This window comes from Salvia hispanica, chromosome 1 (genome assembly GCF_023119035.1).
Source record: "Salvia hispanica cultivar TCC Black 2014 chromosome 1, UniMelb_Shisp_WGS_1.0, whole genome shotgun sequence".
NCBI lineage: Eukaryota > Viridiplantae > Streptophyta > Magnoliopsida > Lamiales > Lamiaceae > Salvia > Salvia hispanica.
Genome location: NC_062965.1, coordinates 44080968 through 44106244, shown reverse-complemented (window position 1 = coordinate 44106244; position 25277 = coordinate 44080968). Strand labels below are relative to the sequence as shown.

The 25277-nt window shown below is 37.4% G+C and overlaps 5 protein-coding genes and 1 pseudogene across 5 annotated transcripts; all 6 read right to left on the bottom strand.

The window, feature by feature from the left end:
- Window positions 1–9885: 9885 nt before the first annotated feature.
- On the bottom strand, window positions 9886–10656 carry LOC125197771 (protein MAIN-LIKE 1-like). The gene has a single exon (XM_048096334.1). It carries the CDS (start codon window positions 10654–10656, stop codon window positions 9886–9888), a length of 771 nt encoding a protein of 256 aa, XP_047952291.1.
- Window positions 10657–13298: 2642 nt separating this feature from the next.
- On the bottom strand, window positions 13299–14420 carry LOC125200716 (protein LIFEGUARD 3-like). Its single transcript, XM_048098461.1, has 4 exons — window positions 14158–14420; window positions 13944–14060; window positions 13689–13846; window positions 13299–13618 (listed from the first exon to the last, which is right to left on the bottom strand). Exons 1-4 carry the CDS (start codon window positions 14390–14392, stop codon window positions 13406–13408), a joined length of 723 nt encoding a protein of 240 aa, XP_047954418.1. The 5' UTR covers window positions 14393–14420; the 3' UTR covers window positions 13299–13405.
- A 1241-nt stretch (window positions 14421–15661) lies between these two features.
- On the bottom strand, window positions 15662–16801 carry LOC125218151 (protein LIFEGUARD 2-like). Its single transcript, XM_048119764.1, has 3 exons — window positions 16773–16801; window positions 16006–16163; window positions 15662–15929 (listed from the first exon to the last, which is right to left on the bottom strand). The coding sequence occupies exons 2-3, from the start codon at window positions 16123–16125 to the stop codon at window positions 15699–15701; spliced, it is 351 nt and encodes a 116-aa protein (XP_047975721.1). The 5' UTR covers window positions 16126–16163; window positions 16773–16801; the 3' UTR covers window positions 15662–15698.
- Window positions 16802–18052: 1251 nt separating this feature from the next.
- LOC125218144 (protein LIFEGUARD 3-like) lies at window positions 18053–19217 on the bottom strand. The gene is made up of 4 exons (XM_048119750.1): window positions 18927–19217; window positions 18695–18808; window positions 18458–18615; window positions 18053–18373 (listed from the first exon to the last, which is right to left on the bottom strand). The coding sequence occupies exons 1-4, from the start codon at window positions 19162–19164 to the stop codon at window positions 18164–18166; spliced, it is 720 nt and encodes a 239-aa protein (XP_047975707.1). The 5' UTR covers window positions 19165–19217; the 3' UTR covers window positions 18053–18163.
- A 938-nt stretch (window positions 19218–20155) lies between these two features.
- LOC125197755 lies at window positions 20156–21708 on the bottom strand (annotated as a pseudogene).
- A 1674-nt stretch (window positions 21709–23382) lies between these two features.
- On the bottom strand, window positions 23383–24587 carry LOC125202812 (protein LIFEGUARD 3-like). The gene is made up of 4 exons (XM_048101283.1): window positions 24334–24587; window positions 23998–24111; window positions 23748–23905; window positions 23383–23657 (listed from the first exon to the last, which is right to left on the bottom strand). Exons 1-4 carry the CDS (start codon window positions 24569–24571, stop codon window positions 23439–23441), a joined length of 729 nt encoding a protein of 242 aa, XP_047957240.1. The 5' UTR covers window positions 24572–24587; the 3' UTR covers window positions 23383–23438.
- Between the last annotated feature and the right edge of the window lie 690 nt (window positions 24588–25277).

The following is a 25277-nucleotide window of genomic DNA, read 5'->3' as shown; positions in this document are numbered from 1 at the left end:
TGCTTCTATTACTAGGTGTTGCGCTGATAAGACTCGTTTCATGCATTGACTTTGGGTGATATTATATGCTTTTGAGGGAGATAATGCACAAATTTTGAGCTTAAGTGTGCAGAAATCTGCTGGACCCAGGAGTTTGTGCTAATTGACCTGACAGATGCAAAAGAGCTGATTTTGGAGTAAAATACCTGAAGTCATCGCTCGGACCTAGGAGAATCAGGAAGTTGACGACAAGAGTAGAAATGGAGCAAAAGCGCAGAAAAAGTCATCTACCTGGTCAAGGAGACAGAATGGTGAAATGGAGCTGAAGTGCAGAAAAGTCATCTACCTGGTCAAGGAGACAGAATGGCGTGCTGACATGAAAATACTCAATTATTGCAAGGGTAAAATGGTCAAATACCGACAAGAAGTTGCCTTAGGGTTGAAGTTAAAGCCACTCTATAAATAGAAGCTTTCCACAATATCGTAGTTTAGGTAGGAAGCTCTCATAGGCGCTTAACGCCACCGCTATCTTAGTTTAGTTAAGTTGCTGATTTCATAGCTTAGTGCTTTCTTGGCTTAAATCTGTAGTTTCATCGGGAGAATTGACAACTTTGTCATTGGATCTCGACTCATTTCCAGTTTTATGAAGTTTTGGTGTTTATTTTCATGTTGATGATGTTATTTACTTATTTTTCTTGGATGCTTTTCGCAATTGGTAGCTTAGATGTTTAGATCCATGTTGTTTATATGATTTCCCGTAGTTTAGAGGTTGAGATTTAGTTGTTCACGTGCTTGATTTCTGAGATCCGATAGTTTAGGTGACGTATGGAATGTAATCTATGTTCAATTCGCTTTCTGCTTGACCCAGTAGCGTAGATCTGGTAGTTCTAGCTTGAATTTCGCATTTACGTCTCATTTTGAAGCATGATCAGTTTATTTCGTTAATGGTGTTTGATGCTCTATTTTTACTCTGTTTTTAGTTGATTACATGAAGAAGATGAAGTAGGAAGTAGTTAGAGATCCAGATCTGAATCTGCTGCATGCTTTTGCTTTTTCCAGCTTTTCTGCCAGCCCCAGCTTGTTTAGGAAAAATGGTCCCCACTTATTTTTGCATCTTTGTCTGCCTATTTTGGGAAAGTTTAAACATGTTCCTTCAGTTACAGGTGTTCTAGTTAGTTTAACTCCAGTTTACAAGTCGCAAGTGTCCGTATATTTCCCATCTCAGTGGGAGAAGTTTGTACGGTTTGCGTATGTTTTGTGAGTCTATGTGTTTTGAATATGTGTTCTGTGTTTATGAATGTTTTGTTTTGATTTTACTGTATATATATTATCTTGGTTTCTGTTTTATGTGTCTTCTCCCACTTAGCCTAGTGCCTGGTCTAAGTGTGAGAAGTTTGTGTTGTTTTTGTTTGGTTGTGTCTATTCTACACTAAACACTTTTTCCACTTCATCAAACTTGCTTGAGGGCAAGCTGAAATGAAGTAGGAGAAGAGAAGGGGAAGATTCAGAGACTGTAGATTCTTGGATTGACCTTAATCTTGTGGGGATGGCTGCTAGAAGATAAACCAGTTTATGCATTTATGTGTCAATGTGTTTTCGTATGTGTGTACGTGTCTGTTTTCTTTGTCTAAGTCCTTTTGCGTCTAGGTCTAGGAGTTTGTGTTTGTTTCTTTTCTTTAGAGTCGGTCAAGTGAAAACCATGCATTGAAACTTGGCTTATTCCTTTTTCTTATCTTTATACTTGAGGATAAGTATGATTTAAGTGTGAGCAGTTTGATAAGGCTCGTTTCATGCATTGGTTTTGGGTGATATTATATGCTTTTGGGGGAGATAATGCACAAATTTTGAGCGTAAGTGTGCAGAAATCTGCTGGACCCAGAAGTTTGTGCTAATTGACCTGGCAGATGCAAAATAGCTGATTTTGGAGTAAAATACCTGAAGTCATCGCTCGGACCTAGGAGAATCAGGAAGTTGACGACAAGAGTAGAAATGGAGCAAAAGCGCAGAAAAAGTCATCTACCTGGTCAAGGAGACAGAATGACGGGATGGAGCTCAAGCGCAGAAAAAGTCATCTACCTGGTTTAGGAGACATAATGGCGTGCTGACATGAAGATCCTCAATTATTGCAAGGGTAAAATGGTCAAATACCGACAATAAGTTGCCTTAAGGTTGAAGTTAAAGCCACTCTATAAATAGAAGCTTTCCACAATGAAGAGGCAGCGCTTAACGCTATCGTAGTTTAGGTAGGAAGCTCTCATAGGCGCTTAACGCCACCGCTATCTTAGTTAAGTTTAGATAATTTGTTGCTTTCTTGGCTTAAATCTGTAGTTTCATCGGAGGAATTGACGACTCCACCTTTGGATCTCGACTTATTTCCAGTTTTATGAAGCTTTGGTGTTTATTTTCATGTTGATGATGCTATTTACTTATGTTTCTTGGATGTTTTTCATAATTGGTGGCTTAGATGTTTAGATCCATGTTGTTTACATGATTTCCAGTAGTTTAGAGGTTGAGATTTAGTTGTTCACGTGCTCGATTTCTGAGATCCAATAGTTTAGGTGATGAATTTAAGGTAATCTGTGTTCATTTCGCTTTCTGCTTGACCCAGTAGCATAGATCTGGTAGTTCTAGCTTGAATTTCGTGTTTACGTCTCGTTTTGAAACATGCTCTGTTTTATTTCGTCAATGGTGTTGAAGCTATGTTCCATGCTCTGTTTTTACTTGGTTGTTTGGAGAAGATGAAGTAGGAGTTAGTTACAAAATCAGATCTGCTTTTTGCTTTTGCTTTTTGCTTCTCACAACTTTTCTGCCAGCCCCAGCCTGTTTAGGAAAAATGGTCCCCACTTGTTTTTGCATCTTTGTCTGCCTATTTTGGGAAAGTTTAAGCATGTTCCTTTTGTTACAGTTGTTCTAGTCAGTTTAGCTCTAGTTTACAAGTTGCAAGTGTCCGTACTTTTCCCATCCCCTAGGTCAGGTAAATAGAGTCCAGTTTAATTCCGCCAGGTCAAGTAGATTAGAGTTTTAACCCACTCAATGAATGCGTGGCAGCAGCCGACCCCTTTTCCGCTTGTGTCATAGAATCGATCTCGGGTAGGTCCATAGTCCCTGTGGTTCGACCCCGCTCTTTCCGGTTATACTTAGTAATATTTGTTGCATTAGTGGGAAAATTATAAATCTTGTTGAAAGGAGGGACACGTGCTCACGACTCACGTGCAAAAACCCTCTCTTCATGCGCATTCTAAGAATGCGTATATACGCATTCTTAGAATGCGTAACTTAGGTGAATTCGCAACAGATCAGTCAGAAAAGTCAAACTAAACACGTATTCTTAGAATGCGTATTTCAAATACGCATTCTTAGAATGTGTGTCCTACTTGAATAAAATTGGGGCAATCGCATTCAGAACAGAAACACACAGACGAGATTCTTAACCCTCTTCTAGTGAACCCCTTTGATGGCCCAGAGCTTCCTTTCCTTTTCGGGTTTTCGTATGTAATTGGAGTGTTTCCAACTGATCAGGAAGAGATTCCCGACCCAGCTGAGTCGTTGGTACGATAACCGGGACCTGGCCTCAAACAAGTTTCCTCAATCCACTTCTACTGATTAGTATAATGGAGGTAAGGGTCGAATCCCACGAGGATGGACACGTTTTGATAACTGCGGTGACTTTCCTGGGTGTTTTGGTTAGCTACCACGCTTGGGTTGAGATTTTACCTAGACAAGAAATAAATGTGGTACTCTACTGATTAGTAGGCATGAAAATAACAGACATGTGGGAGTGTTCGTGAAAATAGGGGACAAGGTGTCTCAGAGACATATGGAAAGTAGACAGTTACTAAAAGAGGAAATTTAGACAACAAGGTATATCTGATGGCTGGGGGCTTTCTGACAGGTCTGGATAGTACATCTGAAAAGTAGGGAACAAAAGCAAAAGTAACTTAAAAGTAAAAGTGGTCCAATAAAGTTGATTTTGACGTTTTCTTCCTCACCAAGTATTGAAAAAAATCATATGAACACAGACACCATAACTAAAACTTCAGATTCATAAATTCAAACTCAAGATCCATCGATTAAAATGCTTAAACTTAAATTAAACGGTAAAACTGCAACTTTACTTCTACTGACTGACATGCAAGGTGGTAATCACGGCGCAGAAAAGAAACTCATGCACGAAAACTTGTCTAAACATAGCTACAACTTCGAATCAACAACTCTCGATAAGAAAACACTTAGAAATTGAAAGCAATGACTAAATCTAACTTTCCTAGGCAGAATGAAGCAAACTCGAACCAAAGTGACATGCGAAATAAAAACTTCATAATGCAAATGTTGGAAAATAACAAAGTACTTCAAAAGTGCAACAGCGATGAGTGTTTGCAAATAACCTACGATGAAAACAAGTAAAATTTAAACTAAGAAAGCGATTAAGATTGTTTGTGCCACTCCGGGCGATGATACTACTACACTGCTATGATAACTGGCTGGAACGGTGGACTGATGACTTCTCCGGCGGACTCTTGGACGTCAAGTGACCATGGCTGTGGCGAGGAACGAGAGGTAGGATAATGCTGAAGGATTGATCTTCTAGAGAGAATTCTACTAAGTGTGATTGTCGAACTGCGAACCGAACTCGTTCTCTCTTTCCAAGTGGCTTCTTTTATAGGGAGGCTTGCCCTTGTTTTTAGGGTAGACTTCCCCCGCATTTTGACCTTTTTGCCCTTGTCAATGATCATCCCAGCTATCCTCCTTCTCCATCTCGAGCCATTTCTCTGGCATGCATCCTGGTCAGTATCGCACCCTTCTGGCGCCCTTTTCACTTGCGTCACCCGAATCGTCTCCTACTGACTTGGATCCTTCAATCCTGCACACTTGAGCAACTGTTTTGCAGATAATACATGCATTTCACGACATACTGACCAGTAACCAAGGCTTAGAATACGACTTATCACCCTTCCAAGAATGCTACCTTTTCGTCCGATTCTTGCATAAATCGCCCAAATTCATCTAATTGTTTCTCCCTCAAGGTAAGTTACGTGCTTTCTTCTTAATTTAGCATTATATTCATAGTTTATGGTGAAAATTGTGATTTTAGGGTTTGTAGCTAAAAATTAAAATTTTAGGTTGTTGGTATAAATTGTATGTTCAATGTGTGTTATTAACTACTAAGATTTGGTATGTAGTGTCTTTTGAATTGTTAATTTGTAAGATTTGTTCCCTATAGTTTATTTTTAATTATTTAAATTTTGAGATAAAGTTGTGTATGTATTACAAGATTATGGACACGGAATCTATTTGTATCCTTTTATATTGGGATGGAAGAATAGTACAAATTGGAGGAATTGGTTTGTCTTATGAGCCACCCGTGACAAATGCATACCTTGTATTAGATGAGTTTGTTCCATACAATGAGTTGGTTAACAGAATATGTGATTGTATTGGAATCAATGTGAATGAGTATATGATTAGTTTGACATGGAAACATGCAATTCAAGTGGGTAATGGATATAACTTTGTGGGAGTTCGACTTTGCGATGCATATATGAGGGATATGTTTGCAACAGCTATTCAATCAGGTCAAATTGAGTTATTTGTTGACTATCAAGCTAAGTTAGCACGACAACGTACTGCACAGACGGTCGTTGTCTATCAATCTAGAAGGGGACAACGACAAGTTCAAGATAGAGTACAATATGATGATGGGCCATCTGGACATAATGAAGTTAGTCACGAGCCGGCTAATATTGGGGATGATGGGCCTGGTTTTGGGGATGGTGGATTATCTCCCCATATTGAAGTTAGTGACGATTTGGAATCTGAAGACTCTGTGGCAGAAAAATCAACAACCTCACCTGAATTGAGCGAAGAATCAGAAGCAACCCAAGATGCATATGATGATGAGACATTGAATGTGCCTTGTAGGTATGTCCCAGTAGTCCCGCAAAGTGAGCAGGAGTATGAGCATCCGGGGTTACCTTATTTTCGAACTCTACCGATGACAGAAGGTAATTACTATGAAAATAACCATGATGATTCTGAATCTAGCAGTTGGTTTTGGGATGAGAAGAATCCTACACGGATTGGGTTAGGAACCAAATTTGATACCAAGCTACAATTGAAGACTGCTGTTACTTTGTGGCATTTGGAGTCATCCACAAAAGAATACTACGTGGTGGAAAGTAAACCAACAAAGTGGAATGTGGAATGCAAAACTCTGAAGCCACCCAAAGAGGCGGGGAGCACGACCACAAATAGGAAACGACAGAATCAAACATGTTGTATTTGGAAACTTCGAGCAACATTGAGGAAGCACGACCGCAAATGTGAAATCAGACAATGGACTGATAGACATACTTGTGTAGATAATCCCAACTCCAGGGACCACGCCAACGTATCATCAGATATGGTGGCTTTGTGTGTTAAGCATCATATTCTAAAGGACCCCGAGTATACGCCTAACTCCATTATTGAGAATGTGAAGCAAAAGTATCATGTTGAAATATCCTACAAGAAAGCATGGTATGCTCGGAGGAAGGCTATAGAGCTTGCTTTTGGTGGATGGGAGTCATCATTTGAAGATTTGCCTAGTTATATGATTGAGTTGCAGAAGCGCACCCGTGGTACAATTGTTGAGTGGCATCATGATGAAAAACGTAGTACCGAGACACGAAAGTTGTTCAAGTATGTATTTTGGGCATTCGGGCCGTGTGTGTAGGCTTTTCAGCTTTGCAAGCAAGTGCTATCAGTTGACGGAACTCATTTGCGTGGAAGGCTCAAAGGTAAACTTCTTTGCGCTGTTGGATTTGATGCAAACAAGAAGTGTTTACCCGTTGCTTACGCAATTGTTGATAATGAAACAAGTGATAGTTGGAGTTGGTTTATGAAGTTAATAAAACTTCATGTTATGAAAGGCGATAGAGATGTTTGCATCATATCTGATAGACACCCAGGAATGCTGAATGCAATGGAGTCTGATATATGGGAACAACCGCCACGAGGCATTCACCGATTTTGCTTAGTACATGTACGAAAAAATGTGTTGCAGCATCACAAGGGTGTAAGGGTGAAGAGTCTAGTGTGGAAAATGAGGATAGCCACAAAGGAGAGAAAATATTTTAGGAAAAGACGCCACCTAGGGCATGTTAGTCCAGAGGCAGTTGAGTACCTTCGGCGTATTGATGCAGAGCAATGGACAATGGCATACAACAAAGGTCGTAGATGGGGTGAAGCAACGACGAACATGGTGGAGGCATATAACAACGTCTTGAAAGGAGCCAGAGATCTACCTATTAGGGCTTGTATCGATTTGACATTTTGGAGAACAATTAAATGGTTCCAGACAAGATCACTAGAAGCGGCACAATGCCAAACTGATTTGACCCCATGGGCGCATGACAAATTGAATGATAATGATGCAACAGGCCGAAAACATGTGGTAAGACGAGTCAACATCCATGAGGGCAGATATGAGGTCAAGCATTGGAGAAAAAGGTGTAGTTGTGGGAAATGGCAGATGTGGAGGTTGCCTTGTTCTCACGTTGTGGCAGTTGCCAGAGATCGAGGAGATAACATTCTACGCCTTGTGTGTAAGAACTATTTGAAGTCAAATTGGGTGAAACAATATTCTTTTGGTTTTCGTTCACTTAGGCACCATGACTATTGGGAGATACCACCATGGACATTGGAGTGTTCAGTAGGGCAATTTGTTCCTCGTTCTCGCGGTCGATATAGAAAAGCAAGAATACGGAACCAGATGGACGAAAATGAACCTGATCAACCTAGGCGACAGAGGAGTTGCAAGATCTGTAGACAAGTAGAGCATGACAGGCGTAACTGCAAAACAGGGCGCACTCTGTGATTGTTTGTGGTTTGTAGTTGAATATTATTTACTACTATTTGATGTTGTTGGTTTGTAGCTGTACATTATTTACTACTATTTTGATTTGGTTTGTAGTTGGACATTATTTACTACTATTTTGATTTGGTTTGTAGTTGGACATTATTTACTACTATTTGATAAGGTTGGTTTGTAGTTGCACATTATTTTTTGTTTCAATTGTAGTAATATTACTAATTGACTGTTTCATTTAAAAACACAAATGAGTTTTTTTATTAACTTATAAAAAAGAATCTCGTTTGGCAAATTGTGGAAGATTAAACCATTATTAGAGTGAACAGAAAATAGTAGTACTAATATTCGCTTAAATTTTATGATTTTTAAGATTGAATAGTCTTTGAACGTGTACACCATACAATTAAAAACTAGCTAATACTTGGTATGTATATAACGATTGATAATATTAAAATATGATATCAAAAAAGAAAAAAATTAGACTAAGCTAGAGATGAAATCAAATGTAGAAAAATGGATTAGAAATTAAACAAAATGTAGGTAAGTTAAATATCACAAATGTCTACGTCTAACAAACAACTACAATCTACTTGTAAGTACTTGGTGTAAACTTGTTTGCAGCTACCCCTTTGGATGTACGCGAGGATGTTATCCTAGTAAAGAATCTTGTTATATTCCGTGCCAATCCTTTAGTGGAGAGTGAAGAATTAGAAGCTGTACCAGAAGCCACCCTGGACTCATGAAGAGCCTTTGTGCGTGACTCGCGCCAAGCTGTCTCATGTGCCTCATCGTCCTCAGCATCATCATTCACTTCAGCCTCATCCTCCTCAGCATCGTCATCCACTTCAGCTTCATCCTCCTCCTGTGTGTAATCTCACTCCAAAATATTCATCAAGGTTAACATCAGAATAACATTCGTCACCCATCATCTGTGAACTTGATCCAGCATGCCAAGAAGCACGCGGTGGGTCACTGCATCCTCCGCCCATCTGCGATAAACCTGCATCCCGTCTATACCCTGGATGCCAATACGGACACCTGGCCGTCCTTCGCGCCTAGCTTTGTGAATGATTGGTCTTGTAGTGTCAATCGCTGATCGTTGGGTAGGCACAAAATCAAGACGTTCAGTCTCCCCACATATTGTCATACAAGTCGACACCATGTTCATAGCACGTTGGATGTCCTGATGATATGCCGTCTCAGATCCGCTAAGGCAGTGATACACATTGACCAACGTCTCCAACTGCACAGAACAAAGACATTATTCTACTGATAATGCACTATAAAAACGACAAAATTTTTTTTATTACCATCATCATATGTGTAGAGGCAGTCTCATGGATGCCTGGCTGGCCATGGATGCCGGGTCTAGTAATGTAAGTGACAGTGATTTTCCAAAACCAATTCATGTAGTCAGTATTCAAGGCATTTGGATACACATGTTGTTCTATTTCTCCCCGGTTCCTCCAATACTGAACGTAGTAAGCATGATGAGTTAGCCAGTTTACGGATGACTTACCTCGCCTTGTACTTTCCCATCTCTCATAATTGTGAATTGAGTCTCATTAGAAAAAATATGTTGGGGGTTTCCAAACTGTCGTGCAACTCGATGACCCAAATGCGGCTCCACAATAAAAAAACAAACAAGGTAGTTAGTGCATCCCCAAACATCCATCCCACGCATGCACTCCTCTGGTAGAGGACGACGATCCAAATACGGCTCTCAAATAAACTGAAGAAAAAGGTTAATAAAACAAAAATATTCAACAAAGAAGATTACGAAATATTTTAAAAGTAGCACCTGATTGTCATGCAAATGAGCCAATTGTTCCCTATAATAACTTTGGACATGTTGCGGGGCTCTACCCACATTCAATCGCCCCCTCCAATTAATAATTCCAAAACAATACAAAAATATTATAAACACGCGATATAGATAACTTAATGATAAAAAATAAAGATGTAACTTACATTATTCCACATGGTGTCGTACTATCATACTCAACCCTATCAACAATCTCGAGTCGAATATTGGGTATCCTCTCCCAAGCCCACATCTATAGAAGGGCCAATGGGCCACCGATATTTTTCTGCTTTTGACACGAAGCTTCACAAAGGTAGTGATATAAAGTGGCAAGCGCTGCTGCACCCCAACTTAGTTGTGAACACTGATTCTCGTCATCTAGTAATAGAATGTGGTGGAAGGGAATTTTTCTCCCCGAAGTGTCTGGGAGGATCAAACAACCTAGTAGGAGTAGCAAAAATATACGTGCATGCCGCATGTAATAATGCTCGAGTAGATCGTCGTCAAGACGGTGTCTAACAACATCCTTCAGTGTAGTGGCATTAAATCCCCCCAACTTCAATTCAGTCTGACTAGGTTCTATAACCAAAAGCGACAAACACGTATCCACCCAGTACTCTCTCGTGTGGTTCACTTGTGTAAGGATAACTGGTTCACCATCGACCCTTAAACCCCAAAGCATCTCGATATCTTGAAGGGTCACTGTAGCTTCACCAACTGGAAGGTGAAACGTGTGTGTCTCGGGACACCACCTCTCAATCAATGCCCCAATAAGTGAAGCGTCCAACATTTTCGGCTTTCCACAACGGTACACGCCACCAAAACCCATCCGCTCTATATGCCCCAACACTTGGTCATGCATTGGAGCTTGAAAAATGTTATTATCCAATTTGCGTGGTTGAAAGGTGTCGGTATCATTCCCAGAGATTATGCTTTCAGTTATGTGATGCGGTTGCAAGTAAAGTACGCTCGGGTCTTCGGGACCACAATACAAAGGAGACGGTCCAGTTGATGATGATGCCATTGCTATATATACATTAATTAAAATTTGTTAGCATTGCACTAAGTTAACTATACGAATGACTATACAATGTATTTTTTTTATCATTACATATTTTAGTATCAATACTAAGAAATAAAATACTGATTCAAATATAGGGATAACAGTCTTATTTTTATACATTTAATGAGATTATGTTAAAAATGAACATTAACTATAAAACTCAGAAAATAAACTTGAGTAGAAATAAATATATATAGTATTTTATAGTTACTTAACTATAAAAAATAGTATTTAAAAAGTAATGAAGATAAAAAAAAAACTTGAACATGCACAAAGACATACTACTCAGTAACATATTTGTTTAGCTAAAATTGTGAACACCAAATTTTAATACATACGATTTTAATCCATGAAATTTTTTCTCCTCAACTCAAACAATGAAACTCAAAGATTGTTTTTTTTACTCTTTCCTATTCCACCATTAGTTTCATGTATGAAGTGAACTAGCTTGTTCTATTTGCTATTCAAATCTCAATTAAAGAATCAATTCAAATATACTGAAAACGAAGCTTCATCATCAACTGACAATGCACAATAAAGACAATTACAAACTTAATCTCATAATGCACACATTCTTGTTTCAATTCTTAAAAAAAAAAAAACAATTACAAAAGAGTGCACAAACCCTAGGCAAAGGGGAAACAGGGATAGGAGAGAGGCGGCGGCGGGCGAAGAAGCAAGAGAGTCCAGAATGCAATCGGAGTGAATCTCGTCTGTGTGTTTCTCTTCTGAATGCGATTGCTCCAATTTTATTCAAGTAAGACACGCATTCTAAGAATGCGTATTTAAAATACACATTCTAAGAATGCGTGTTTAGTTTGACTTTTCTGACTTTTCTGATGTGTTGCGAATTCACCTAAGTTACGCATTCTTAGAATCTGTATTCAAATACGCATTCTTAGAATGCGCAACAACCAGTAATATAAGCAAAAAAAAAAAAAACCTTATTGATGGAAGCATTTTTCTAGAATGACCTATTTATAGAATTTAGCCTGCAACATCTATAATTTGACGCTAGTTGGATGTTCCCCCATTGTAATTTTGCATCAACCGGTATCCTGTTAACAAGAAGTCTCCACACAAAAATTGACATTGAAGGTGAAATAGCTGGGTTCCAGATGAATCCAAACACTTCCACCCTCTCTTGCTGGTGTCTAATTAGGTTCCAAGCTGAGGATGTAGAGAAGTTACCATGCGGTGTAGAGGTCCATCTCGCGGCATCTTTAGCACTTACGTCAATTGGGACAGCCATAATTCTATCCACAACCATTCTCCACGCCAAGTGGTAATAGCGTGGCTCTAAGTTGTGTTTCGTCCCATAGGTTATCTAACCAGAAATCCCTCCCGGCTCTGCGTGGCAGCCCAGCGTCCGGGTAGCAAAGGGTTCTTAACGGCTGGTCCTTCAACCAAATATCATCCCAAAAGTCCACCGTCCCCTCTCCAATTGACCATCTTAAGTGTTGCTGAGTTTTTTGTCTGGCTTGGAGCATTCTCCTCCACGTAGGGCTGCTTCTTTGCAATGGTCTGACCTCCGTCGGCGAAGAGGAGTGACAGTATTTTTGTAGCATGTATTCTGCCCATAAGGATCCTTGTTCCCTAAATCTCCACCATAACTTCATACCAAAGGCCACCACCATGTAATAAACCATAGACTAATAAAGACCTCAAAATTATCACTTGTCATGATTTTAAGAAGTTGATAACAGCTTTACATAATTTCTTGGTATATATCTTGCTTAAAATAACTTTGATCTCGTAATAGGTGAGGGACTAAACAATTCGATTAAAGTAGTCACCACATAATATCTGCAACAACTAAAGCCGCTAAAAACAGATTAACAATTACACCATTAATATATTTTTAATTTTTACCATGTTTCTATTATATATAAACAACCGATGTCATTGATTTTAATATAGGTGTGTGCTTCTATAGTTTATTATGGCCTGAGCTGCACCATCTTGTATCCGACAAAGTAACATGAACATGGTATTATTTGGAAAGGCGAAGATGAAACTAATGATGCGATATTGATTAATACCAAGTTGAGTATATATGGTCTCGCAAAAACGAATCTGGTGTAACATTAGTAATATTTTTAATCAATTAGAGTTAATTGCTACATTTCTCCATGAATATGAGTGTTAGTTTTATTCGGGCACTGATTTTAAGAAATATGAGATGAAACGGTAAGTGGAATGAAGTCTCATTTTTAACTTTTATACAGTACTCCATCCGTCCCTAAAGAATATGCATTTTGAATTCGCCACGGTTTTTAATGCAAATTGGTAAGACAAGAGACATGTAAAGAGAAAAAAGTAATTAAAAGTACTGTTAGTGACGAACTAAAAAGAAAAGAGTGCATATGCTTGTGGGATGGAGTGAGTATTAATTTTATTAAAAAAATGAGTTTATTGAATTAATAGAATGTGAGAGTAATAACAAGACAATCATCTAAAAGAAAAACAATGCAATATACTCCCTCCGTCCCACAAAAGATGTCACACTTTCCTTTTTAGTTTGTCCCACAAAAGATGTCACATTTCCCTTTTTAGAAAAAGTTCTCTCTCACATGAATATAAAAATTATATTTTCTCTCACCATTTAACACACAAAATAAAACCTCCTAAAATCTCGTGCCGTCCCACAAGTGTGACATCTTTGGTGGGACGGAGGGAGTATCAAACTAAAAACAATGAAATAATACAATCAATTTCTACCAATACATTTAATTACTACTTTAGATAATTGAAAGAAAATGTAGAGGATGTCCAAGTAGAGCATAACCGAAGCCCAAATGTATTGGTCGTGGTCGTACCGAGTGGACAAAGTATATGCATCGATTATGATGTAGGCACAAAGGAGGAGTATAAAAAGCCCATTGTACAACATTGTGGAGATTTTTCCCAATGGGAAATAGATCTGCACAAACACAAACATTAGATGTCCGTTAGTCAAGTCAAGACTACACTAGTACAAGAAATGTCCTGACCTGGAATATGACAAGCAGGACGAGAGTGACGACGATGGTGATCACGAAGGGAATGACGAAGATGAAGCCGTCACCTCTCCTCGCCGCCCAAAATGTGTACAACGTAAGACATACCACCACGGCCAGTGTCGCGGCCGCTGCCTCTAATACTATCATCGCTGGTTTTGTTGATAGATTAAATTAGATTAGATATGAAAGAAGTAAAAATGATAGATTTGATTTACTTGATTCATCTCAAAGTCAATACTCACTCACCACTAATGAATGACACTACAAGGCCAGCAAGTAGTCCTATAAGGAGTGTAAATACGCCAAGCATAATGAAGTTGAAGATGGGATGCTCGTTTTCGAGAGCATCGATCAAAACAATAACTGCGGTAAGCAATATCATACTAATGTGAGTTCAGACGTGCATCGACACATATTTAAAATTAAACGCTCTTATTTAAGAAAGAATGAAGTTTGTCACCAATTAAAGCAGCTATTAAGATGACCCCGTAAACAACCCAGCCGGCCCAAGTGGTTCCGAAGAAAAGAGCAACGGATTGGTGGTCCGCGATAAAGGCTGCGACCGCCATGGTGGCGATGAGTTGAACGGCAAAGATTGCGTATACTTTACGAATAAACGCCCATAGCTGTGGGTTTTCTTCCATAAACGAAGACAAGAGAGGCGCCTCAATATCATCACCTTTCTCGTTCGACATTTTCACCACTGATCAATTGAGAATTGCTTTCTGCTTCGTATTTCTGATGTTATACTTCTAAGAACATGAATTCAGAATATATAGTCAAAATAAAATTAATCAAGAAAGGCTGCTAGCACAGCTAATATCAGAATAATATATTGCATTTTGGTACTACAATACAAGGGGTGTAACTACTTTTCAATTATATATCTATATTTTGTAGTAGTAGTTAGTACTCATATGATCAAATTATAATTTAAGACTCAAACTCTAGACCTTTCACACTTCAATTTTGAGTTAATTAAAAATAATACTATTAATCAAATACTCCAAGTATCATGTATTTTGGATTTGATTCTCGTTAACAAAGTAAATTACAAATTAATTGATATCAAATCGACGAATTTTGATCCAAATATTAGAACTAAAAAAAAATAACATTGACCTGAAACTATCTTATTTTCAGAATCAAAAGGATGTCAACTCTAAAATGGACATGTGTGAAAAACATTGATGCATTAGATATCTCTAATTTGAGCTATTGTCACTAGTTGTTTGAAATTAGACTAATGACTCTATGAAAACAAAACTGTAACAACCCAAATATTTCGCATAGAGGCACGTGTTGCCAAGCATTATTTTGATTAATCACGTGAAATAACATGAAATATTGGAAATTTTATGAAAAATCCAACTTCCAATCATTTACACGAATTCTACTAATTGAAGCCATTTTAGATATGATACTACCTGCGTCCCCAAAATATTATTCCATTTTGACTCGACGCAGATTTTAAGAAATGTAATGAAAAGTGAGTTGAAAAAGTTAGTGGAATGTGAGACCCATTTTTTTTATATTGGTTTTATAATAAAATGTGAGTGAATCTGAGTTAGTGAAATGTGGGACCTATTTATTATTTACGATAAAAATGAAGTGTGACTCTTAATTGGGGACGGACCGAAATAAAAAAATGTCACTCTTAATCGGGGACGGAGGGAGTAATAAAATGTGAGTAAGAATAAGTTAGTAAAATATGAGGTCCACTACCAAAAATGGTAAAAAGTGAAATGGGACTAACTTTAGGGGACTGATAGAAATAGAAAAATGGAATAAACTTCAAAGGGACGGAGGTAGTAATAATTTTTTTTCGAGAGAGTTATGTAATAAATAGTCACCTCAGCATTCTTATTCTTTTTCTGTGTAGAAAATGGCACAGGTGATCCATTTCCTAAAAAGGAGGAGCCCAGGAGCCCCAAATATTTGTCAAGAATTGAACTTCAATCATCTACACAAATCAAGATTCAACCCTCTCTTCATTTACGTTCACAAGGTAAACTTTCTACACTTATAACGATCAGCATCTTTGTACAGTGCCAACAGATGTAGGAAGAAGTTGAGGATATCCAAATACAGACAAATCGCAGCCAAGATGAACTCGTCGTAGTTGTAACGCTTGATCAGATCATTGGTGTCATACACAATGTAACCACAGAAGATTATGGATGCCAAACACCCATATATCATGTCACTAGTCTTACCAAGAGGAAACATAATCTGCACCACCATCCAATGTTTTTTTAGATTGTAATCACAACATAATTGATGTTTAATAATTGAGATATGAATGTACCTGAATGAAGGCAGACAAGATGAGCACAACTAAGCATCCAAACAGAAAAGGGCCATGGAAATTTAAATCACGGCCGCGCTTTGCAGCCCAGAATGTGTACAGGGTGAGGCTCACTACCATCGCAGCAGTTAAGATGACTGATTCTAGAATCACTTTCCCTACAACCACATCAGTACTCACTTCAAAATGATGACAAGAAAAATAAGTGCAAAAAATTCGAAAAGACTGCTAGCAACAATTGACAGTTAATCATGGCCAAACCGTAACTGGTAAAAAATAAATGAGAGAAAAACTGACCATAGGTGTGGAAGCAAGACAAGCCGACTAGAAAGGCTAGCGAGACAGTGAAAATGGCGAGGAGTATTAGAAATGGGCTATTAGGGGGAGGGTTATCCACACTTATATAGATTAGATTGGATCATCACCAAGTCGATGTGGGACAAAATTTAGGGAATTTAACACGTCCCCTCACGTGTGGGCCGGAAAGGACATCGGTCTTCCATCATGTGGGTAGGCAATGCTAGAAAACCATCATCGATGTGGACCGGAAAGGACATCGGTCTTCCACTCGTGAGATAGATAAGAGATAAAGAGAAAACCATCATCGACTTGGGCCCACTCTGATACCATATTAGAAATGGGTCACTCACCCCTTAAAAGGCCTCATAAGGGGGAGGGTTATCCATACTTATATAGATTAGATTTGATCATCACCAAGTCGATGTGGGACAGAATTTAGGGAATTTAACAAGGAGGATGTAACTCACAGAGTGCTTCCTGGAATAGTAATACAACGGCCACATCATATACAGGCAGTGGCGGAGCCACGGTGGGGCAGTTTGTCTATATATTATATATGTATGACACTCTTAATTGTTGTTGAAGTAGCACAGCTGGTTTGGTTATTTGTCTTGTCACTCAGGGAGCCAGGTTTCCCCCCTCTGGCCATTTTGATTGAAACTGTTTTGAATAAATAACTTTGTTTTATAATCATAAAAAGAGATTTTCATAATTTAAGAATAACAATTACTATTCCTTTAATCTATGCATTTTATTATAAAAATAAAAGTACATAAATATAGTAGTAATATTTATAATTATTTATCTCATCATCCATCTTTCACACACAATTCTTTATTACTTATTTCCGAGCTATTTCCGCACCGCTTATACAGAAAATTATTTCTTGTATACACTTTATTATAAAAAATAAAAATACATAAATAAATAATATTTACAATGATTTGTCTCATTATCCAATCTCTCACACACAATTCTTTATTACTTAGAATTTAACCGGTTGCAAAATTGCGACTGTATTGAAATTAACTCTCAAAAGAAAAACTGTAACAATCCAAACACTCTATTCGTCTTGAAAAATATAGACTTAGTTTAATTTTGGAGGACGATCCAAAATGATAAAAGTAGTACGTTTTTTTAAGACGGGGAGAATATTACACATAGAGGCACATGTTGTCAAGCATGATTTTGTTTAATCCTATGAAAGAACATGAAATTTTATTAAAAAAATCCAACTTCCAATCGTTCATACGAATTCAACTAATTCAAGCCATTTCAGTCATTGTATATTGTAACAGGTAACAACCAATATATTAATTGTATTGAACTATATAATATATATAGATCAGTGCTTTGGAAATTGCAAGTAGAAGATAAATTCAAGTGAGAGATCAGAGGGAAACATGAGATTGATGGGATGTGGACTAAGCCAATCTAAATATGGGCTGTTTGGAATTGGTGTTTTAGCAATTCCACTTCTAGGTAGGCGGCTACCTCTTAAACACCAAATAAAAATACTAAACACCTACCAATCTAATTTTCATGACCTCAAAAGTCTTTCGGCCACACGGTTGCCTTAACCTTTCTTCCTCTTAGCCGCCTTATGGTCTATGCAAGGAATGTCGACCGAAGGTCTCCTCTATAGGAGAGTTCAAGTCGAAGGTACTGTGGTCTTTAATTGTTGGTAAAGCATTGACCTCAAATGGGTGCAGGACTAAACAATTCGATTAAAGTAGTCGCCACATAATTTTTGCAACACCATTGATATATTTTTAATTTTATTATGTTTCTAAACAAAACAATGATCTGAAAGAAAAGCAATGCAACATGTCACACTAGAAACAATGCAGTAATACAATCAATTTCTACAAACAACAGCTTTTAATAGTCCTAATAGTTTCAAGAACATGAGGGGGATATCCAAATAGAGCATAATTGAAGACAAAATGTAATAGCCATACATCCGTTCGAACAAAGAATACCCATCGATTATGATGTGGGAACAAAGGAGGAGTATGAAAATCCCATTCCACACCATTGTGGAGATTTTTCCTAATGGGAAAAAGATCTGCACGAACACAGACACGAACACAACATTAGATGCGCACTACTAGTCAAGTCAAGACTAAATAAGTATGAGAAATGCCCTGACCTGGAATATGACAAGCAAGCCGAGAGTGACGACAACAGTGATCAAGAAGGGAACAAGGAAGCTGTAGTCTTCGCCTCTCCTCGCTGCCCAGAATGTGTACAACGTAAGACATGCCAACACGGCCAGTGTTGCCGCTGCTGCCTCTATTACTACCATCGCTGGTTTTGGTGATAGATTAGATTAGATATGAAAAAAGTAAAAATGATTTATTTGATTCATATAAACTTGAATACTCACCACTAATGAATGACGCTACAAGGCCAAAAATTAGTCCTATTAAGAGTGTAAATATGGCAAGCAGAATGAAGTTGGTGGGATACTTGTCTAGGTTGACATAGATTAAAGCCATAACTGTGACATAGAGAACCCATTAGAAAATGTGCAACCGTAAACGCCATGCCTCAAAATGGACAATATCGTACTAATTAAAATTAATTGTTGGTATTTAAGAAAGAATAAAGTTTCTCACCAATTAAAACAGCTATTATGATGAGTGCGTAAAGAAGCCAGCCAGCCCAATTGGTTCCGAAGAAAAGAGCAACGGATTTGACGTTGGCGACGAAGGCCGCGACCGCGATGGTGGCGATGAGTTGAGCGGCGAGGATTGCGTAAACGTTACGAATATATCCCCATCGCAGTTGTGGGTATTCTTCCCCAAATGAATACAAAAGAGCCGCCTCAGTATCATCACCATTCTCGTTCGACATTTTTCACCACTGATGATTATTTCTTTCTGCTTTGAATTTTTTGATGTTCTAATTACAGAATGAATTCGGAATATATATAGCAAAGTTTAGTCAAGAGAGGCTGCTGTCGAAGCTAATTTGAACCTTCAATAATGCACATTTCATAATAATATATTGCATGTTGCTACTATAATTGACTGTACAAGGCTAGTGCTTTCCAACTCCACCGTGGATATATATCTATATAGTATAGTGTGGTTGGTATATAAGAAAATTATAAGACTCAAATTTAGACCTTTTCATACTACTTTACATATTTAATTTGTTCTATTTTTCACTAGTTGTTTTGGATATATTGTGTGATAGAACTCCCTCTGTCTCCGATTAAGAGTCACATTTTGACTGGGCACGAGTTTTAAGAAATGTAAAGAAAAATTGGTTGAAAATGTTAGTGGAATGTGAGACCCATTTTTTATATTGGTTATATAATAAAATGTGAGTGAATTGAGTTAGTGGAATGTGAGACCCATCTTTTATATTGGTTATATAATAAAATGTGAGTGAATTGAGTTAGTGGAATGTGAGACCTACTACTATTTATGGTAAAAATGAAGTGTGACTCTTAATTGGGGACGGACCGAAATGAAAAAATGTGATTCTTAATTGGGGACGGAGGGAGTAATTCTTTTGGAGGGAATTGAGTGAGTACTATATCAATTACTAATAGTCAACTCAGACGGGACATACATGGTTGGAATTTGGAAGTTTCTAATTCAATTTTCATATAATGTTTTCCTCTCTCAACATTGTACCAATAAACTAAAAATATGCACATGTGGCATGTATTATGTATATATAGTCATGAGAACACAGCCATCTAACGAAAGAATAATAAGGAGCCCCAAATATTTGTCAAGAATTTAACTTCACTCATCTACAAAAATCAAGATTCAACCCTCACTTCATCTACATTCACAAGGTAAACTTTCTACACATATCCAGATAAAGAAATTCAACTATCATCATCTTTTAACAGTCTCAACAGATTTAGGAAGAGGTAGATGATATCGAAATAGAGAGAAACCGCAGCTTAGTTGTAACGCTTGATCAAATCATCGGTGTCATACACAATGTAACCACAAAAGATTATGGATGCCAAACCCCATAAATCATGTCACTAATCTTACCAATAGGGAACATAATCTGCACCACCATCCAATGTTTTTTTAGATTGTAATCACAACCTATATAGTTGATGTTGAATAAGTGAGATATGAATGTACCTGAATGAAGGTAGACACGACGGGCAAAACTAAGGATCCAAAGAGGAAAGGGCCAAGGAAATTGAAATCATGGCCTCGCATTGCAGCCCAGAATGTGTACAATGTGAGGCTCACTACCACCGCAGCAGTTAAGATGACTGATTCTAGAATCACTTTCCCTACAAACAGAGAGTCATGATAGCAATTCATTGCATCAATACTCACTCGAAATGATGACGAGAAAAACAAATGCAAAAAAATCGAAAAGACAGCTAGCAACAGTTGACAGTCAATTATGACCAAACCCTAACTGGTAAAAAATAAATGAGAGAAAAACCGACCATTGGTTTGGGAGCAAGACAAGCCGACTACAAAGGCTTGCGAGACAGTGAAAATGGCGAGGAGGATGTAATTCACAGGGTGCTCCTGGCATAGATATACAACGGCACCATCTGTTAGTACAAACCTATCCCACATCGGACATTTGAGGGAAGTTGGAAGGTGTATATAATTCCTGTCCAACCCCAATTAGTTTGAGGCCTTTTGGGAGTGACCCAAAAACAAATCCGTGCGGACTTGATCCAAAGCGGACAATATCAAACTAATGTTTGCCGAAACCGACAATCTTGACAACTGGTATCAGAGCCGGGTTAGGTGGCTATGGGTCGGGCCGCGACCCATGTTTGTGTCGACTGCGTCTGTCCCGATGTGATTTGGTTTGAGGGGGAGATTTGTTATGTACAAACTCCATCCCACATCAAGAGTCTGAGGGAAGTTGGAACTGTCCAACCCCAACCCAGGTATATATAATTCCTGTCCAACCCCAACCCAATTAGTTTGAGGCCTTTTGGGAGTGACCCAAAAACAAATCCGTGCGGGCTTGACCAAAAGCGGACAATATCAAACTAATGTTTGCCGACGCTTTGAATAAAATAATAGTATGAGGATTTAAGATTTGTAACAGCAACTCAACACACGAAAACAATTAGAATAAAATAATAGTATGAGGATTTAAGATTTGTAATTGTGTAAGTATGTACCGATGAGAGGTGTGATGTAGAGAAGAATGGAAAGCGCGGAACCAGCGGCGGTGGCTGTGAAGAAATGCAAGATTGGGTCCACAGTGACGATGGCAGCAGGTGAGGAGTAATTGAATGCTGATTATGAGGTATACCTTACGAATGAAGGCCCACTGCGGATCGGAGCCCTCCAGCATCATCGGGTACAACCTGGTGTAACCGCCGACTTCCACGTCATATTTCCGGTAAGGCTGGGACCACAGGGTTTTACTCTCAGATTGCATAGTGGAAAGGGCAGTCAATGTATGTGTATAGTAGGAGTATATATTAGGGTGAACAAAATATTTATTATAAATATTGACTTACGTAGCGAAATAGTCGAAATTCGAAAATCTAATTTTTAAAAATTGAGATTTAAAATTCGATTAAGATTTTTTGGATTTTAGATTCTCGAATTTTAAAAATTTAGGATATTCAGATTGGATTGAATATTTAAAAATTTGAAATAATCCATAATATATTTATCACGGAGTATATATGCAATATTTAGGTTAAGGCCTACCACGGTAAAGATCTGATTTCCAGACTCATTCTACCCACAATAATCCATATTTCATCAGCCAATTCAATTTCAGTCACTACATCCACAATAAAATAAAGTCAATAACCATAAATCAAGTTTTTTTCAGTTTTAATATTTTTTAAATTATACTCCCTCTGTCCCCCATAATTTGTTACCATTTGACCCGGCACGCGTTTTAAGAAATGTAATAGAAAGTGGGTTAAAAAAGTTGGTGACACGTGGGTCCTACTTTTATATATTAGTTTTATAATAAAATATGAGTGAGGATGAGTTAGTGGAATATGAGGTCTATTACAAAAAATGGTAAAAGTGAAAGGTGACAAATTTTTAGGGACGGACGAAAAAGGAAATAGGTGACAAATTTTCAGGGACGGATGGAGTATATGCATTTAAATTTCGATGCCTATAAAGTAGAACTACAATCGAAATAAAACTAATTCAAAATTAGAAAAGTACATAATTTAAATCTAAACTACAACTAAAATAATCAAAATTACTAAAATTACTAAAAATGCTTATAGTCTAAATTCCCAAATTTTTCTTGAGCGGTTGCGTTAGTGTTTCATGACGGTGCTAGCTTGATTTCATCTATCATTGCATTGATGGGGATGGCTGCATTGATGGGGATGGCTAAGTTGGGATCACCTTAACTTCGAAAATTGTCACACATAATGAATCAATAACGAATAAATATCATAATGACTTAAAATCTTGGAATAAACCCCAAACCTTTTACATTATACATCGCCAATTTATAAAGTCACTATGCCACCAAAAAATTCCACAAAATTATCACCTATTATGATTTTAAGAATTTGATTACATCTTTTCATATAGTACTTTGATTTTCAGCAAGCAGAGAGCTCATTTCTTGGTATATCTGTTGCTAAAAATAACTTTGACATCATAACAGGTGAGGGACTAAACAATTCGATTGAAGTAGTCACCACATAATAACAATAATAACAAAAACCGTTAAAAACAGATTAACACTGACACCATTGATATTTTTAATCATTACTAGGTTGCTATAAAAAAAATGATGTCATTAATAAATTTTAACTATAGTTTGTGCATCAAAAATTATTATGGCATGAGCTGCACCATCTTGTATCCGTCAAAGTAACATGAACATTGTGCATATTTTTTTGGCAAATTGATCTTGCAAATAAACGAATCTGATGAATTGTAGTAGAACTTATTTATTTATTAGCAATATTTGTAATCAATTAGAGCTATCAATTGCTCCATCCGTTCACGAAAAAAGAGTTGAAGTTTTTTCGACACTAATTTTTAAAAATTTGAAGAAATTAGAGTTGAAACACACAGTGAGATGAATTATGTATAATACTATTATTTTTATAATAAAATGTGAAACAATGCAATGCAACATATCAATTATCCATGAAAAAAAGCAATGCAAAATTACATTCAATTTCTCTGTCGACGATTAGCAGATATAAGTGCTCGTAAGAATTTCAAGAACATGTTGAGGATGTCAAAGTAGAGTGTGATCGAAGCCCAAATGTATTCGTCGTATTTGTTGCGTTTGATCAAATTATCCGTATCGATTATGATGTAGGCACACAGGAGGAGTATGAAAAGCCCATTGTACAACATTGTTGAGATTTTTCCCAATGGGAAAAAGATCTACACAAACACAAACACAAACACAAACACAACATCAGATAAGCTTGTCACAAGTCGTCAAGACTAAACTACTATGAGAAATGTCCTAACCTGGAGAATGACAAGCAGGACGAGAGTGATGACAATAGTAATCACGAAGGGAATGAGGAAGCTGAAGTCTTCACCTCTCCTCGCCGCCCAAAATGTGTACAACGTAAGACATACCACCACGGCCAGTGTCGCGGCCGCTGCCTCTATCACTATCATCGCTGGTTTTGGTGATAGATTGGATTAGATATGAAAGAACCAAAAATGATAGATTTGATTTACTATAATTATAACTTGATTAATTCATACTCACCATTAACAAATGACACTGCAAGGCCAACAAGTAGGCCCATAAAGAGTGTAAATATGCCAAGCAGAATGAAGTTGATGGGATGCTTGTCTTTAAGAGCAGAGAGCAAACATATAACTGCCACATATAGAAACCATTAGAATATATTTTGAGGGTTTTGAACCATCCCATATCAAAAAAATTAAAAAAATGCACAAGTAATATATAAGTGCAATGAAAGATTGTCCATAATTAAGCAGACAATATCTTACTAATGTGAGTTCAGTGTACATGGACAAACCATCACATATTTACCGTTAAATAAATGCTCCTATTTAAGAAAAAGCTTAAGTTTCTCACCCATGATAACAGCTATTAGGATGACTGCATAAACAGCCCAGCCAGCCCAAGTGGTTCCAAAGAAAAGAGCAATGGATTGGTGGTTGGCGATGAAGGCCGCGACAGCGATGGTGGCGATGAGTTGAACGGCAAGGATTGCGTAAACTTTCCTAATAAACGCCCATCGCAGCTGTGGGTTTTCTTCCATAGATGGATACAAGAGAGCTGCCTCAATATCATCACCCTTCTCGTTCGACATTTTTCACCACCGATGATTATTTTCTTCTCTTCGAATTTTTGATGTACTAATTAGAGGATGAATTCGGAATATATATAGCCAAAATTAATCAAGAAAGGCTGCTGTCGAAGCTAATGTGAACCTTCAAATTAATGCACATTTCAGAATAATATATTGCATGTTGCTACTATAATACAATTACAAGGCTATAAGCACTTTTCAACTCCACCATGGATATATATCTATATCGTGTAGTTGGTATATATATATATATATATAGGGGTGTACTAGTATAACAACTAATTTTAAAGTTACAACGTACATCCAACCACGTGCTGCCACATGGCACGAAAAATGCAATATTGTATACAGAAAAATGCAATACGCATTTGTAGAAGCTATAAATGAATTTCGGCAGATTGCATTTTTGTTATATGCAGATTGCATTTTTTATTGTTAAGTTTTGCATTTTAGATATTGACTTGTTTAAATTGCATTTTATATATAGACGGATTGCATTTTTATATGTGAAAATGCAAAACTTAACAATAAAAAATGCAATTTATGTGAAAATGCAAAACTCAACACTATAAAAAATGCAATTTACATACAACATCCCTATATATATATATATATATATATATATATATATGATAAAATTAAGACTCAAATTGTGGACCTTTTCATACTACTTTAGATATTTAATTGACTAATTTGTTATATTTTT

Coding starts and splice junctions, on each gene's coding strand:
- LOC125197771 (XM_048096334.1), bottom strand. CDS start 10,656: ATGGCATCATCATCAACTGGACCGTCTCCTTTGTATTGTGGTCCCGAA.
- LOC125218144 (XM_048119750.1), bottom strand. CDS start 19,164: ATGTCGAACGAGAATGGTGATGATACTGAGGCGGCTCTTTTGTATTCA. Junction 18,809..18,926: donor CATAATAGCTGTTTTAATTG/GTGAGAAACTTT, acceptor TCTATGTCACAG/TTATGGCTTTAATCTATGTC. Junction 18,616..18,694: donor TGTAGCGTCATTCATTAGTG/GTGAGTATTCAA, acceptor CACCAAAACCAG/CGATGGTAGTAATAGAGGCA.
- LOC125202812 (XM_048101283.1), bottom strand. CDS start 24,571: ATGTCGAACGAGAAGGGTGATGATATTGAGGCAGCTCTCTTGTATCCA. Junction 24,112..24,333: donor CCTAATAGCTGTTATCATGG/GTGAGAAACTTA, acceptor TATATGTGGCAG/TTATATGTTTGCTCTCTGCT. Junction 23,658..23,747: donor TCCTGCTTGTCATTCTCCAG/GTTAGGACATTT, acceptor GTGTTTGTGTAG/ATCTTTTTCCCATTGGGAAA.
- LOC125200716 (XM_048098461.1), bottom strand. CDS start 14,392: ATGTCGAACGAGAAAGGTGATGATATTGAGGCGCCTCTCTTGTCTTCG. Junction 14,061..14,157: donor CTTAATAGCTGCTTTAATTG/GTGACAAACTTC, acceptor TGCTTACCGCAG/TTATTGTTTTGATCGATGCT. Junction 13,847..13,943: donor TGTAGTGTCATTCATTAGTG/GTGAGTGAGTAT, acceptor CAACAAAACCAG/CGATGATAGTATTAGAGGCA.
- LOC125218151 (XM_048119764.1), bottom strand. CDS start 16,125: ATGGTAGTGAGCCTCACCCTGTACACATTCTGGGCTGCAAAGCGCGGC. Junction 15,930..16,005: donor TCTTGTCTGCCTTCATTCAG/GTACATTCATAT, acceptor ATGGTGGTGCAG/ATTATGTTTCCTCTTGGTAA.